The sequence below is a fragment of the Doryrhamphus excisus genome, chromosome 20, assembly GCF_030265055.1.
Source record: "Doryrhamphus excisus isolate RoL2022-K1 chromosome 20, RoL_Dexc_1.0, whole genome shotgun sequence".
NCBI lineage: Eukaryota > Metazoa > Chordata > Actinopteri > Syngnathiformes > Syngnathidae > Doryrhamphus > Doryrhamphus excisus.
The window spans coordinates 3684388-3697273 of record NC_080485.1 but is presented as its reverse complement, the minus strand read 5'-3'; the positions used below and the strand labels follow the sequence as shown (position 1 = coordinate 3697273).

At 40.3% G+C, this 12886-nt stretch overlaps 1 protein-coding gene across 1 annotated transcript; it reads left to right on the top strand.

The window, feature by feature from the left end:
• Nucleotides 1–440: 440 nt before the first annotated feature.
• On the top strand, nucleotides 441–6238 carry gfral (GDNF family receptor alpha like; the record flags this gene model as incomplete). The annotated part of the gene is made up of 7 exons (XM_058059259.1): nucleotides 441–521; nucleotides 2639–2770; nucleotides 3052–3201; nucleotides 3314–3373; nucleotides 3445–3760; nucleotides 5826–6082; nucleotides 6171–6238. Coding segments are annotated over exons 1-7 (1020 nt in total), but the record flags the coding sequence as incomplete, so codon positions are not given.
• Nucleotides 6239–12886: the final 6648 nt, after the last annotated feature.

Below are 12886 nucleotides of genomic sequence, written 5' to 3'. Positions count from 1 at the left end.
TTAAAACACATTGGCATCATTTATGTTGCAAAATGAGTGCATCAGTGCTGTAAGAGTACACCCTGCATTCATTTGTGCCTTTCACACAGAACCCAGCAAGGCAGGCTATTGCAGCAACTGTGTGCACTTTCACACAGCTACAATTGGTTTAACACAACATGGAGGAAGAAGTGAGTCTTGCTTTATGAGAAAAATATTAACCATTATTTTACCAAATATTAACCATTTTCACATATTCATTTTAAATAAATATCCCTGATGTTTTTCTGTCACTTCCTGCCTTTCAACATATCTCAACATATTAAAGTGTTGGTGATGGTGATGTTGTGTAAGGTGCGGCACCCCACCCCTCCACCCCCACTGTGAACACATGGCCAGAATATGTGTGTGTGTGTGTGTGTGTGTGTGTGTGTGTGTGTGTTTGTATTCCATAGAGCCACCAACACCAGATGAGCTTCAAGCAGACCTGGTATTCCTGGCCATCATGCAGAGAATCAATGCAGGAGTTGCTGTCATGCTTGGTGAGTCAGTCATTCTTCTTTGCCATTGCAGCAGCTATTGATTTCAGGATGATGGCGAGTATGATGATGACTAGTATGATGATGGCGAGTATGATGATGACTAGTATGATGATGACTAGTATGATGATGACTAGTATGATGATGGCGAGTATGATGATGACTAGTATGATGATGACTAGTATGATGATGACTAGTATGATGATGGCGAGTATGATGATGACTAGTATGACGATGACTAGTATGATGATGACTAGTATGACGATGACTAGTATGACGATGACTAGTATGACGATGACTAGTATGACGATGACTAGTATGACGATGACTAGTATGACGATGACTAGTATGACGATGGCGAGTATGACGATGACTAGTATGACGATGACTAGTATGACGACGGCGAGTATGATGACGACTAGTATGATGACGACTAGTATGATGACGGCGAGTATGATGACGACTAGTATGATGACGACGAGTATGATGACGACTAGTATGATGACGGCGAGTATGATGACGACGAGTATGATGACGACTAGTATGATGACGACGAGTATGATGACGACTAGTATGATGACGGCGAGTATGATGACGACGAGTATGATGACGGCGAGTATGATGATGCCGAGTATGATGATGGCGAGTATGATGATGACTAGTATGATGACAGCGAGTATGATGACAGCGAGTATGATGACGACTAGTATGATGACGACTAGTATGATGACGACTAGTATGATGATGACTAGTATGATGATGACATAGGAGCCGTTTAAAGTGGTCTCATTATAGCATGATTATAGTATTGTGTCTATGTATACTGGTCTTGGCAATGTAAAATACAATACTCAATGCAATATACACACAAAAAATATATATAAAATTTAGTATTAGGGATATTAAGGCTGTTTGATTCTTGCTAGCTCCGTATGTCCGCAGACTAGAACGCCTTCATATTGTAATTATACAATCGGCAACGACTGTAAAATGCTGCGAGTGGGGAATGAGGTGTCTTCCATTAACTTTTCTAATATCATATCACACCTCAAGAAGAGTTCAATTCCACCCTCGGCCATCTCTGTGTGGAGTTTGCATGTTTTCCCCGTGCATGCGTGGGTTTTCTCCGGGTACTCCGGTTTCCTCCCATAATAATTGGCTAATTGGCCACTCCAAATTGCCCATAGATATGAATGTGAGTGTGAATGGTTGTTTGTCTATATGTGCCCTGTGATTAGCTGGCCACCAGTCCAGGGTGTACCCCGCCTCTCGCCCAAAGACAGCTGGGATAGGCTCCAGCACCCCCGCGACCCTCGTGAGGATAAGCGGAAATTAATGATTGAATTAACTTTTTTGTCTCATAATAAGATAATTACAGTAAACCTCGGATATATCGGATTCAATTGTTCCCACTGGTTTTGTCCGATATAAGCGAAATCCGTTATATGCGTATACCGGAAAATGTCCGTTTTACGCATATATCGGATTTATATCCGGTATATGCGTAAATCGGATTTCATCCGTTATAAAAAGGCACTTCCTTGACTATGTTTCCAATGTACCTGGACGCGCAGGCAACGCTGCAAACGCTGCAAATGACGTCGTATAGCGGCCTGTCACGATTCGGCGAATCGGAGCGCCACGATGCGGCCATCCGATATATGCGAGGGAAATTTAATGGAAATGCATTGGAACGGGACTGGAGATTTTGTCCGAAATAGGCGAAATCCGTTATAAAAAATCCGATATATGCAATGAATTTTTATTGGAAATGCATTACAGAAAAATCGGTTCTTTTTTATCTGTCCGTTGTGAGCGAATTTCCGATATATCCGAGTCCGATATATCCGAGGTTTACTGTAGTTTTCATAATGAATGAACTGTATTCATAGGACTATACAAAAATAACATGTGGGCAGGAAAAACAAGACTATATTTTGACATACAGTATTTACAAAAAGTTCCCTGTCCAAAATGATCCATATCTACTCTCAATATTATAATATAAATATCAACAAAAAATATTTCATCATGTCCTAATATGTTTAATTGTATTTGAACAATATATGATGTACAGAATTTGTCCAGGCTATGAGTCATTTTGGGTTATTGTATTTTAGGATTTCTATTTGCTGACGTCTGCAGCCTTGCCAGCAGCGCACGCTCTGATTGTGTGATCCACATGGACACGTGTGTTGCACATGTGTGCAAAAACCAAGAGGCTCTCATCGGCACCATCTGCGAGAATAAAGGTGACATTTTTAGAAGATAGCCTGAAATAAATGATGGGTTGTTGCCTAACTGAAGAAATAATGACATTTCCTCATGTTGTGTACAGCACCTTGAGGCTCTTTCATTGAATTACTTTTTTAGCTCCAACACAACACGTCTTGAATCCTAGCCTGCAGCAAAGTGTGTATAACCAGCACTTAACCATCTACCTGTTACGCATTCAACAGCAGCAGAGGCAAGACAAACATGGCTTCATTCACTTGCATCTTTTTCTCTGTTGGGCTTGTTTTCCACCTGTAAGGATGCCAAATAACAGATTCAGAGGTGTGTAACGTGACGGTCCAGGCTGTATTTGACCAATTTCCTCAGCTGAGAGGATGTGTGTGCACTTTGGAGGAGGGACTTTGCGACGCCATACGAGAGCTGGTGGCACAATGCCAACCAAAGCCAGGTGCAGTCTTGTCAGAACCCTCCATATTACATTTGTTGTTTACCAAAGGCCATTGCCTTTGTGAGCTGCAGGAATAACTCGTTTTCAACTAATTGTCTTATTATTTGCGCAGCAGCTCCACAGACGAGAAGCAAACTGACTGACTGGCAATCAAGCACTTTAATAGGCTTTGGTAATGAATTATTCACACTGGAATAAAACAATTATGTGACACTCAAGTCATTGGAATAACATCTTTTGTAGATGACGATGCTGTTGGAGACTGCACAGACCAAATGAGGCTTTGTGTGAGCGATGCTGTGTGCAACAAGTATCTGGCACACATGCTTCAGGCTTGCACGGTGGCCCAGTGTGATCCTGACCGCTGCGGACGAGAAATTCAAATTTTCTACGCAAGCATGCCGCATAACATCGCAGAGATGTTGGTCATGTGTGAATGTGACCCTTCAGACCACAGCTGTCTGCAGATGAGAGGAACATTGCATGGCGGCACATGCGGTGCTGACTCTTGGATCTGTCAGGAGTCAGTCAGACGCTGTGTTGAGGACCAACCCTGCAGGTACGTCCGACTGTATACTATGCTTTGAGGATAGCTTTACATTATTTAAAGGTATCCTATTGCACAAAACATACCTTTTTATGTCGTTCTAACATTAGCACACCCATTAGTATACCCATACCAACGTATGCTGGCATATGCTGATTTCTCAGCAAGGTTGTTAATATGAACCAAAATCATCTCCACCGCTTGATTGTGCCACTTTGGAGAGAACAGGCACTTACACATGTCATGTTTTCATGACATTATGAAGGAAAGACCTCCTCCCTCGCTGACATTCAAATTTGAACGCATTCACAAACATCCATGTTGTTTGGTTTAGTCATGTGGTGAACATTTGAGGACGTCTGAGCACCCTATCCTGCCTGTAGAGGGCGCTTATCTGCCACATCCTGACTTATTTTTGGTGTTTTTCCCTCCCGGGCAACTAATAATCTGTAATATTCATCAATTTTCCAAGTGACACTACTAAATCGTAGGCAATGTACATAGTGCCACAGGCATTCACATCACATCCGCTCACGTATACTATACATCAGGGGTGCTCACACTTTTTCAGCATGCGAGCTACTTTTAAAATGACCGAGTCAAAATGATCTACCCACTACAAAAATGCAAAACATCTATTTATTTTCAAATGTATTGAGGATTATTTGTACGTACAATGTATGTTGATGTACCTTACATAACCAAATGAGCCAATATTGCAAAACACACATAATTAACTATTAACATTTTTTGTAATTACCTGAGTTTACTTTGATGACTTGCACTGAATTGAACCAGCCAGGGATGCATAGTCCGGACAGTAGCTGCTGATAGCCAGCCTCAAGCACACTTCCAAATGTTTATCAGTCATGGATAATATCCATATCACAATATCCGTATAATATTCCATATCTGTATGGAAGTGATATGTTTTTTGCCTTTTTACTTGGTCCAGCTACTTCACTCATTTTAGTGACCATAAACTTTAGCGAGGGCTTAAAATCTCGCAATTCGCCGACTAGCTTAGCACTTTGCATCGTTGTTTACGCATGAGCGGTGACCTAAAGGTCAAAATTCAGTTGTCATCTGACTGGTTGTCCTGTATGTCAATCAAGTAACGGGGATGGATGATAGGCTGACATCGTAAGTTCTGCTGCACTTAGAGACGTTGTTTGATTTGATTGGTCACCCGAAGGGCAACATTCAGTTGTCATCTGAATGGCTGCCCTGTATATCAATCAAGTGACGGCATTGATGCTGGGATGATATTTTTTTAATGTCACGCCGCGATCGACCAGCGATCGACCAGTACCACCTCCGCGATCGACCGGTAGCTCGCGATCGACTTAACGAGCACCCCTGCTATACATCAATAAATACAATAAAGCATATACAACAAAACATAAAATGCATCCATCCATTTAAAACTGACAAAAAAAGAGGTGACTGGGTCACAACCAACGATTAGGTGCGTATCGCCACTTACTGCACCCGGATGTGGACGCATTAGACACATTCGCAGTGACAAGCTTCCATCATAGAAATTACACAAAGAAATGAATATGATGCTGCGTTCAAATGGATTTGAGGGTAAGCATCATAGAAGATGAATGGATGGCAATGGATTTGGCCGTCAAGACAAAGAAAATGGCCGAAAGGGAGAGGAGCCGACAACGTATGTGATGAAGGAATGCTGTTTAATTCTGACATGAAAGAGGGTAGGCTACAGCGATCTATGGCATATTACTTTGTAAAGTCTTTCTGTGCACTAAATAGTCCATTTTATGACGTGCATGTTTGATTTTTTCGGCTTTTGGTTTGACTACGGCCACAGCGGAGTTTTTTAATCCGTATACTGATTTTTGGCCTGAGCCTATTAAATTCCCGATGCCCTTCCTCATGAATACCGATGATGCGTACGAGTGGAGATTCAAACCCGAGGCGTCCGCTCCGAAGTCCAGAACAATAACCACTAGCGTATACACCGGTGCAGGCTCATGACAACAAATCATTTTTTTCTTCTAAATTTAGTGACTGCGGCTTTCCAGTCTCTATCTCTTCGATTGTTATGTTGCAGAGAATTGCTAAGAAGTTTCCAAGTGAAATGCTGGAGCCCGGAGGAAGCATCATGCAGCGATGAAGCTCTTCAAAGCGAATGTTTCAGTCGCATGAATCCATCGGTTATTCTTGGAGGGGACTCACACTGCAGAAGGGCCTTTGTGGCCACCATGGGCACGGCACTGCACCACCCGTGCACGTGTAAACAAATGCACGGCCCCGATCTCCTCACCTGTCGCATGATACATGATGTGCTTCACAACAGGTCGTACTTCAGTGAGTGGACTCGGTGGTTCATAACCAGAGGCACTTAAATATGTCTCTTGGAATATATTGATTTTTTTTCCCTTGTTGTCTATTTTAGGGAGCCATTGGAGGAGAAGTAATGCCACTTCTAATCATCCTGCAATCAGCCAATCAGGGGAAGGTCACACAGGGCTAACTGGTAAATGTGTTCAGGCACATTTTTTAATGTTTTTGGTTTTTAATGAATGCCTTTTTTTTTTTAGATTATTTTCTCTATAGCTGTGCAGCTGCACTACTGCTTGGAATTCTGCTAATGCCCTTGGCTGTTTTCTATAAAATATGGTGAGTCCATCGACATGTTGACAAAGAAAAACAAAGGAAATATTAATATTACAGTGGTATTGTCTAACACAGGGGTGGGCAAACTTTTTGACTCGCGGGCCGCATTGATATGACAAAATTTACTGGTATTATTGTATCTGTAAAATTGTCATGCAATCTGCTATTATTATTTATTATTTTATATTTATATTTAAATATTTTAAAAATAATAAAATATTATAATAATTACAATAAAATTAAAATAATAATAATTATATTATTATTATGTAAAAAATGCAAATATAACAATAATATTATATATAATTAATATAATAATTAGCATTAATATAATAATTATAATAATCAGAATAGTCATGCAAAATTGTCATGCAATCTGCTATTATTTATTATTTTATATTTATATTTAAATATTTTAAAAATAATAAAATATTATAATAATTACAATAAAATTAAAACAATACTAATTATATTATTATTATGTAAAATATGCAAATATAACAATAATATTATATATAATTAATATAATAATTAGCATTAATATAATAATTACAATAATCAGAATAGTTCTAATAATAATTATAATAATCTAATAATAATAATAATTATTATTATTATTATTATTATTATGTGCTTGTGTCCCTTTTTTCAGGAGCACTTTGTAAACAACAGACCATGTCAAAAAACGAAATTGATAAAACCATCAAAAGGTTGGCTCAGGCCATGATGCCAGGTTGTATGTTGAGTTTAAATGAAATACTTTGGAAAGATTGGGCGGGCCGTATTCAAACACTTGGCGGGCCGGATGTGGCCCCCGGGCCGTAGTTTGCCCACCTCTGGTCTAACACAACCATGGTGGTTGACTGCCAACTTCAAAATAATTGATCCTAGGAAAGAATGTAGTGACTCTCAAAAGCGACTTGTGACAAATCTAGCGACTTTTTTGGCATCGTTTTTTTTGGTATTTGGGGACTCAAAAGTGAAAGCATATCGTTAGTGTTCTCACCAAGCAACAGCTGGTGTTGTTGACAGGTCCGCCCCACCCAAAGACAGTCCCAACCCGGGACCCGTCAGCATGATGCCGTGAAGGTGGAGCTCATCCATTTTTACATCGCTAGATCTAAAACGCTACTCTTTATTAGGAAAAATGACGCGGATTAGCTTGCAATTCTGTATTGTATACATTACATTCTACTGTATTGTTATGTTCCCAGTTGCTATTACATACACTCACCAGAAGAGGGTACTACTCTCAAACTACACTGAGTCATGTTACCAGAATAAACATAGCATAATCTGCTGTAATTTGACAACATCATATGCAAATGATATGCATTTTAGACAAGTTAGCCTCAAATCGATCTCTTCTAAACTTAAGAAGCCAAAAACGTGCCACTTCCCGGAATGAGAGGAGAACTTTTTTTCACGCTATCATGTTGGACATGGCTGACTTCATGCAGTGTTAAGGTAATCTAATATAAGGTAATGTCTCAATGTTTTGTGCCATTAATTGCCAACTAGTGACCACCATAATACATGTCATTTGTATGTCAGGGTGGCATGGTGGTCTAGGGGTTAGCGCGCAGACCTCACAGCTAGGAGACCAGGGTTCAATTCCACCCTCGGGCATCTCTGTGTGGAGTTTGCATGTTCTCCCCGTGCATGCGTGGGTTTTCTCCGGGTACTCCGGTTTCCTCCCACATTCCAAAAACATGCTAGGTTAATTGGCGACTCCAAATTGTCCATAGGTGTGAGTGTGAATGGTTGTTTGTCTATATGTGCCGTGTGATTGGCTGGCGACCAGTCCAGGGTGTACCCTGCCTCTCGCCCGAAGACAGCTGGGATAGGCTCCAGCACCCCCCGCGACCCTCGTGAGGAAAAGCGGAAGAAAATGAATGAATGAATGAATGAATGTTGGACATGGCTGACTTCATGCAGTGTTAAGGTAATCTAATATAAGGTAATGTCTCAATGTTTTGTGCCATTAATTGCCACCTAGTGACCACAATAATACATGTCATTTGTATTTCAATGTTTTAACGAATAATAGACCACACTAACAGTGACTGAATAATTACTGTGAGGAGGAGAGGAGAGGAGGGGGGGGGCTGGGGGGGGGGGGGGCGATCTGGGCTAAGAAGCTGAGTGAAGCTGTCTTGAGCTTTTTCTGGCTGCTTTTAGAAGTTGTCACTTCTAGTTGACAAGCCATTTATACCCCCCCCCCCCCCCAAAAAAAAAACAAACAAACAGACCTTGACTTTATATGGCTAATAACAGGAGACACGGAGCTGAAGATTTGCTTTTTCGATGGCAGTGTGAGCAACATGGAGTACAGGCAGGCAGACGATGAAGTGGAAGACAACCACTGCAGGCCATGATGAACAAAGGATGAGGATGTCAAAAGTAGCGACTGCAGGATTGATGAGCAGAGGGCCCAACAGCGATCAAGGCCACAAATCAGCACAGAAGGGATGAAGTGAAAAGTAATAGGAAGAGGAGAAGACACAGCTGCGGAAACTGATTAAAGTGTTCATCAGATGAGGACGTACGAGAGTCCAAAGTAGAAGAAAATGATTGAAAAAGGCAACTGTCTGAAAAAATATAGATAAAAATGTTACTGGCATTTTCTTCATATTGCTAGAATTACAAAGACTGTCTGATGAATCAAAAGTCATGCAAACAAAAACACAATATATATCAATTATTTTTGTCAATATTTTAAAATGTCAAGTTTGTATAATATGAATTAAAAAATATATATAATACATAGTGGGCGGCACGGCGGTCGAGTGGTTAGCGCGCAGACCTCACAGCTAGGGGACCAGGGTTCAATCCCACCCTCGGCCATCTCTGTGTGGAGTTTGCATGTACTCCCCGTGCATGCGTGGGTTTTCTCCGGGTACTCCGGTTTCCTCCCACATTCCAAAAACATGCTAAGTTAATTGGCCACTCCAAATAGGTAGACATACCCATAGGTATGAATGTGAGTGTGAATGGTTGTTTGTCTATATGTGCCCTGTGATTGGCTGGCCACCAGTCCAGGGTGTACCCCGCCTCTGGCCCGAAGACAGCTGGGATAGGCTCCAGCCCCCCCGCGACCCTCGTGAGGAAAAGCGGTAGAAAATGAATGAATGAATGAATATATATATATATTACGGGCGGCACGGCGGTCGAGTGGTTAGCGCGCAGACCTCACAGCTAGGAGACCAGGGTTCAATTCCCCCCCAATTGGCCACTCCAAATTGTCCATAGGTATGAATGTGAGTGTGAATGGTTGTTTGTCTATATGTGCACTGTGATTGGCTGGTGACCAGTCCAGGGTGTACCCCGCCTCTCGACCCTCGTGAGGAAAATGCGGTAGAAAATGAATGAAAGAATGAATATTTATATATATATAATGATATATATAATTGATATAATTTAGTCACTATTGCACAACTTTGGAACTTCAACCACATAAAAAAATGTACTTGTACAAATACAAAACCTTACTAGTCATCGACTAGTATGAATTGACCTTGCTTTGTGTTCTAGGGTGGTGAGAAGAGACGAAAGACGAGATGGAACAGGATTCCAGCCCCTTAATAAAGGTCCCTCTGTTGCGCTTCTGTAAGATTTACACAAATATTAAATATTCATTTTGTTGCTATTTTTTGTTGTTGTTGAACTCATATCAGACAAGAAGGACTGTGGTTTATCATGGTTGCTAATTATGTTAGCGTCTGTTTGGGATTACTTCTTTTTTCTTGTAAATATATCTGTAAACTGGTTTCTTTAGGCAGTGAAAATATACTGCAAATATATATAAAGCGTGTTGAAGGTATACATGTAGTTATGACTACTTTTCAAACATGACCAAATAGGAATAATAATGAAGCTGGTGATGTGGTAGCAAGTGAGGCGAAGCTGACCTTTTCATTAGATTCAACATTTCCCCTGACTTTCCTGACTGCATGACGAGATGAGATGAGATGAGATGAGATGAGATGCAGCACAGGAAACACTCAGCTGCAATATTCATGTTTATAGCCTTGTTTTCTGGACAATATGTAACGTGTGGAGGTGGAGCCTACCCCGGATGGTCAGCGGCCAATCACAGGACACATACATACTGTACGTATAGACCAGGGGTCGGGAACCTTTTTGGCTAAGAGAGCCATGAAGGCCAGATATTTTAAAATGTGTATCTGTGAGAGCCATATACATTTTTTTAAACATTGAATGCAATAAAATGTGTGCATTTTTATGTAAGACCAACAGTTTTAGATATAATGGGCTCTAATTACGTAGACCAGGCACACTACCCCACGCCAATGGGGTGTGGCCAGCACACTTTCGTGAGCAGCGCAGTGTCTAATAATAAATCTAATACTTGTTGCCATTAATGCAACTTCTGCTGCTACATGGTTTTGCACCATACTCCGTACATGTATTTCATTCTTTTGGCCATCTTTGCCAGAAGGTTTGGTTCTGCAGCTTTAGCTAGGTGACTATTTGACTAAAGGAGGAAAGTTTACATTTACATGTTTTTTTGACATCTCAATGACCGAGGTAGACTACCGCATTACCCAGTAATAATCGAGTTTTGGTGTTTGACCTGGAAAATATCATCAAGAAAGATGGATATGGTCGGCCGTATTGCAGTAGAAAATAGATGGACGGATTAAAATGCATAAGAAAGTTGTTGATTTTGAATATTATTTTTAACAGTGATTTCTGTGATGGTTTACTTTAAAATGTTAGCAAAAATGCATTTTTATTGTGGTAAGAAATGCTTGAGAGCCAGATACAGTCATCAAAAGAGCCCTACCTGGCTCCCGAGCCATAGGTTCCCTACCTCTGGTATAGACAAACGGCATACCTGTAAACCCTCTCATTGTCCCCAGAAAGCTGCTGTATTTTGCCCTTCTTTCCAGCCGCCTTCCATTTGTCCTTCTAATTTGATGTTGTGCTGGTCTTTGTGTTATACACAATACATAATAAATACATAGCATGACATTACTGCTATGTCTGCGCCCCCTTCATGATCCTCGAGAGGTCTGTGGGGATGCAAGCCAAAACTGTCATAATCCACCAAGAAATGATGGTTTGTAATCTCCCTAATGCTATGCAATAGCAGCAGTTTTATCAGAACTGGAAAACAAAAGAAGAGCAAAAAAACTCCACTGAACACATTTCTTGATGATAAAGCTCTTCAGCACTTTTCTACTTATTGATCTTGTTCAAGCCCAAACAGACACAACAGTCTGTTGCTAAATTGTTAAATTAACACAAGTAGCTATTAAAAAGATTCCATGCATATAATTATAGTTATCTACTGTAATTCTGCATTAATAAACCGTAGGCAAAATAAATGGAGAAGCTCGGCATTTGCGCTAATACAATATTTGAGCGTGGTCGCCTTGACTGTCGACATAATGAGGAGGGACCTTTGCAGGAAGTCAATTAGCATGTTTTTTTTTAAATGTATGCAAATATATACAATTGCTTCCCAACCTGTTTATCAGTGACGTATACATTTGTCAGACCCCATTTGCCGCTATTTCAATTAACTTAAACGATGACTAGAAATGGAAGAATTAAAGAACAGATGTGCCATGAGGATGAGGATGAGGATGAGGACCTTTAGCATTATTTGATTGAGCTATTACCAGGAAATGCTTTAAAATGATGTTTTATATGCACTATAATAATGTTCTCTGTTGTTTTTTTTTTATTCAGTTCTCCATAATTAATCATAAAACACCTGTTGAAATAATGAACTGGACGATAAGTCCCAGTTTTTTTCATAGGTTGGCTGTTCCTGGGACTTATACTCCAGAGCGACTTATTAATGAAAAAACATAAACACTGGACACCTTTTCTGTTCATGTTTATTTTTTGTGTAGCTGAATAAGCATTGTGTTAGCGTATCTTACACCAGGGGTGCTCACACTTTTTCAGCATGCGAGCTACTTTTAAAATGACCGAGTCAAATGATCTACCCACTACAAAAATGCAAAACATCTATTTATTTTCAAATGTATTGAGGATTATTTGTACGTACAATGTATGTTGATGTACCTTACATAACCAAATGAGCCAATATTGCAAAACACACATAATTAACTATTAACATTTTTTGTAATTACCTGAGTTTACTTTGATGACTTGCACTGAATTGAACCAGCCAGGGATGCATAGTCCGGACAGTAGCTGCTGATAGCCAGCCTCAAGCACACTTCCAAATGTTTATCAGTCATGGATAATATCCGTATCACAATATCCGTATAATATTCCATATCCGTATGGAAGTGATATGTTTTTTGCCTTTTTACTTGGTCCAGTTTTTGCCTTTTTATTTGGTCCAGCTCCTTCACTCATTTTAGTGACCATAAACTTTAGCGAGGGCTTAAAATCTCGCAATTCGCCGACTAGCTTAGCACTTTGCATCGTTGTTTACGCATGAGCGGTGACCTAAAGGTCAAAATTCAGTTGTCATCTGATTGGTTGTCC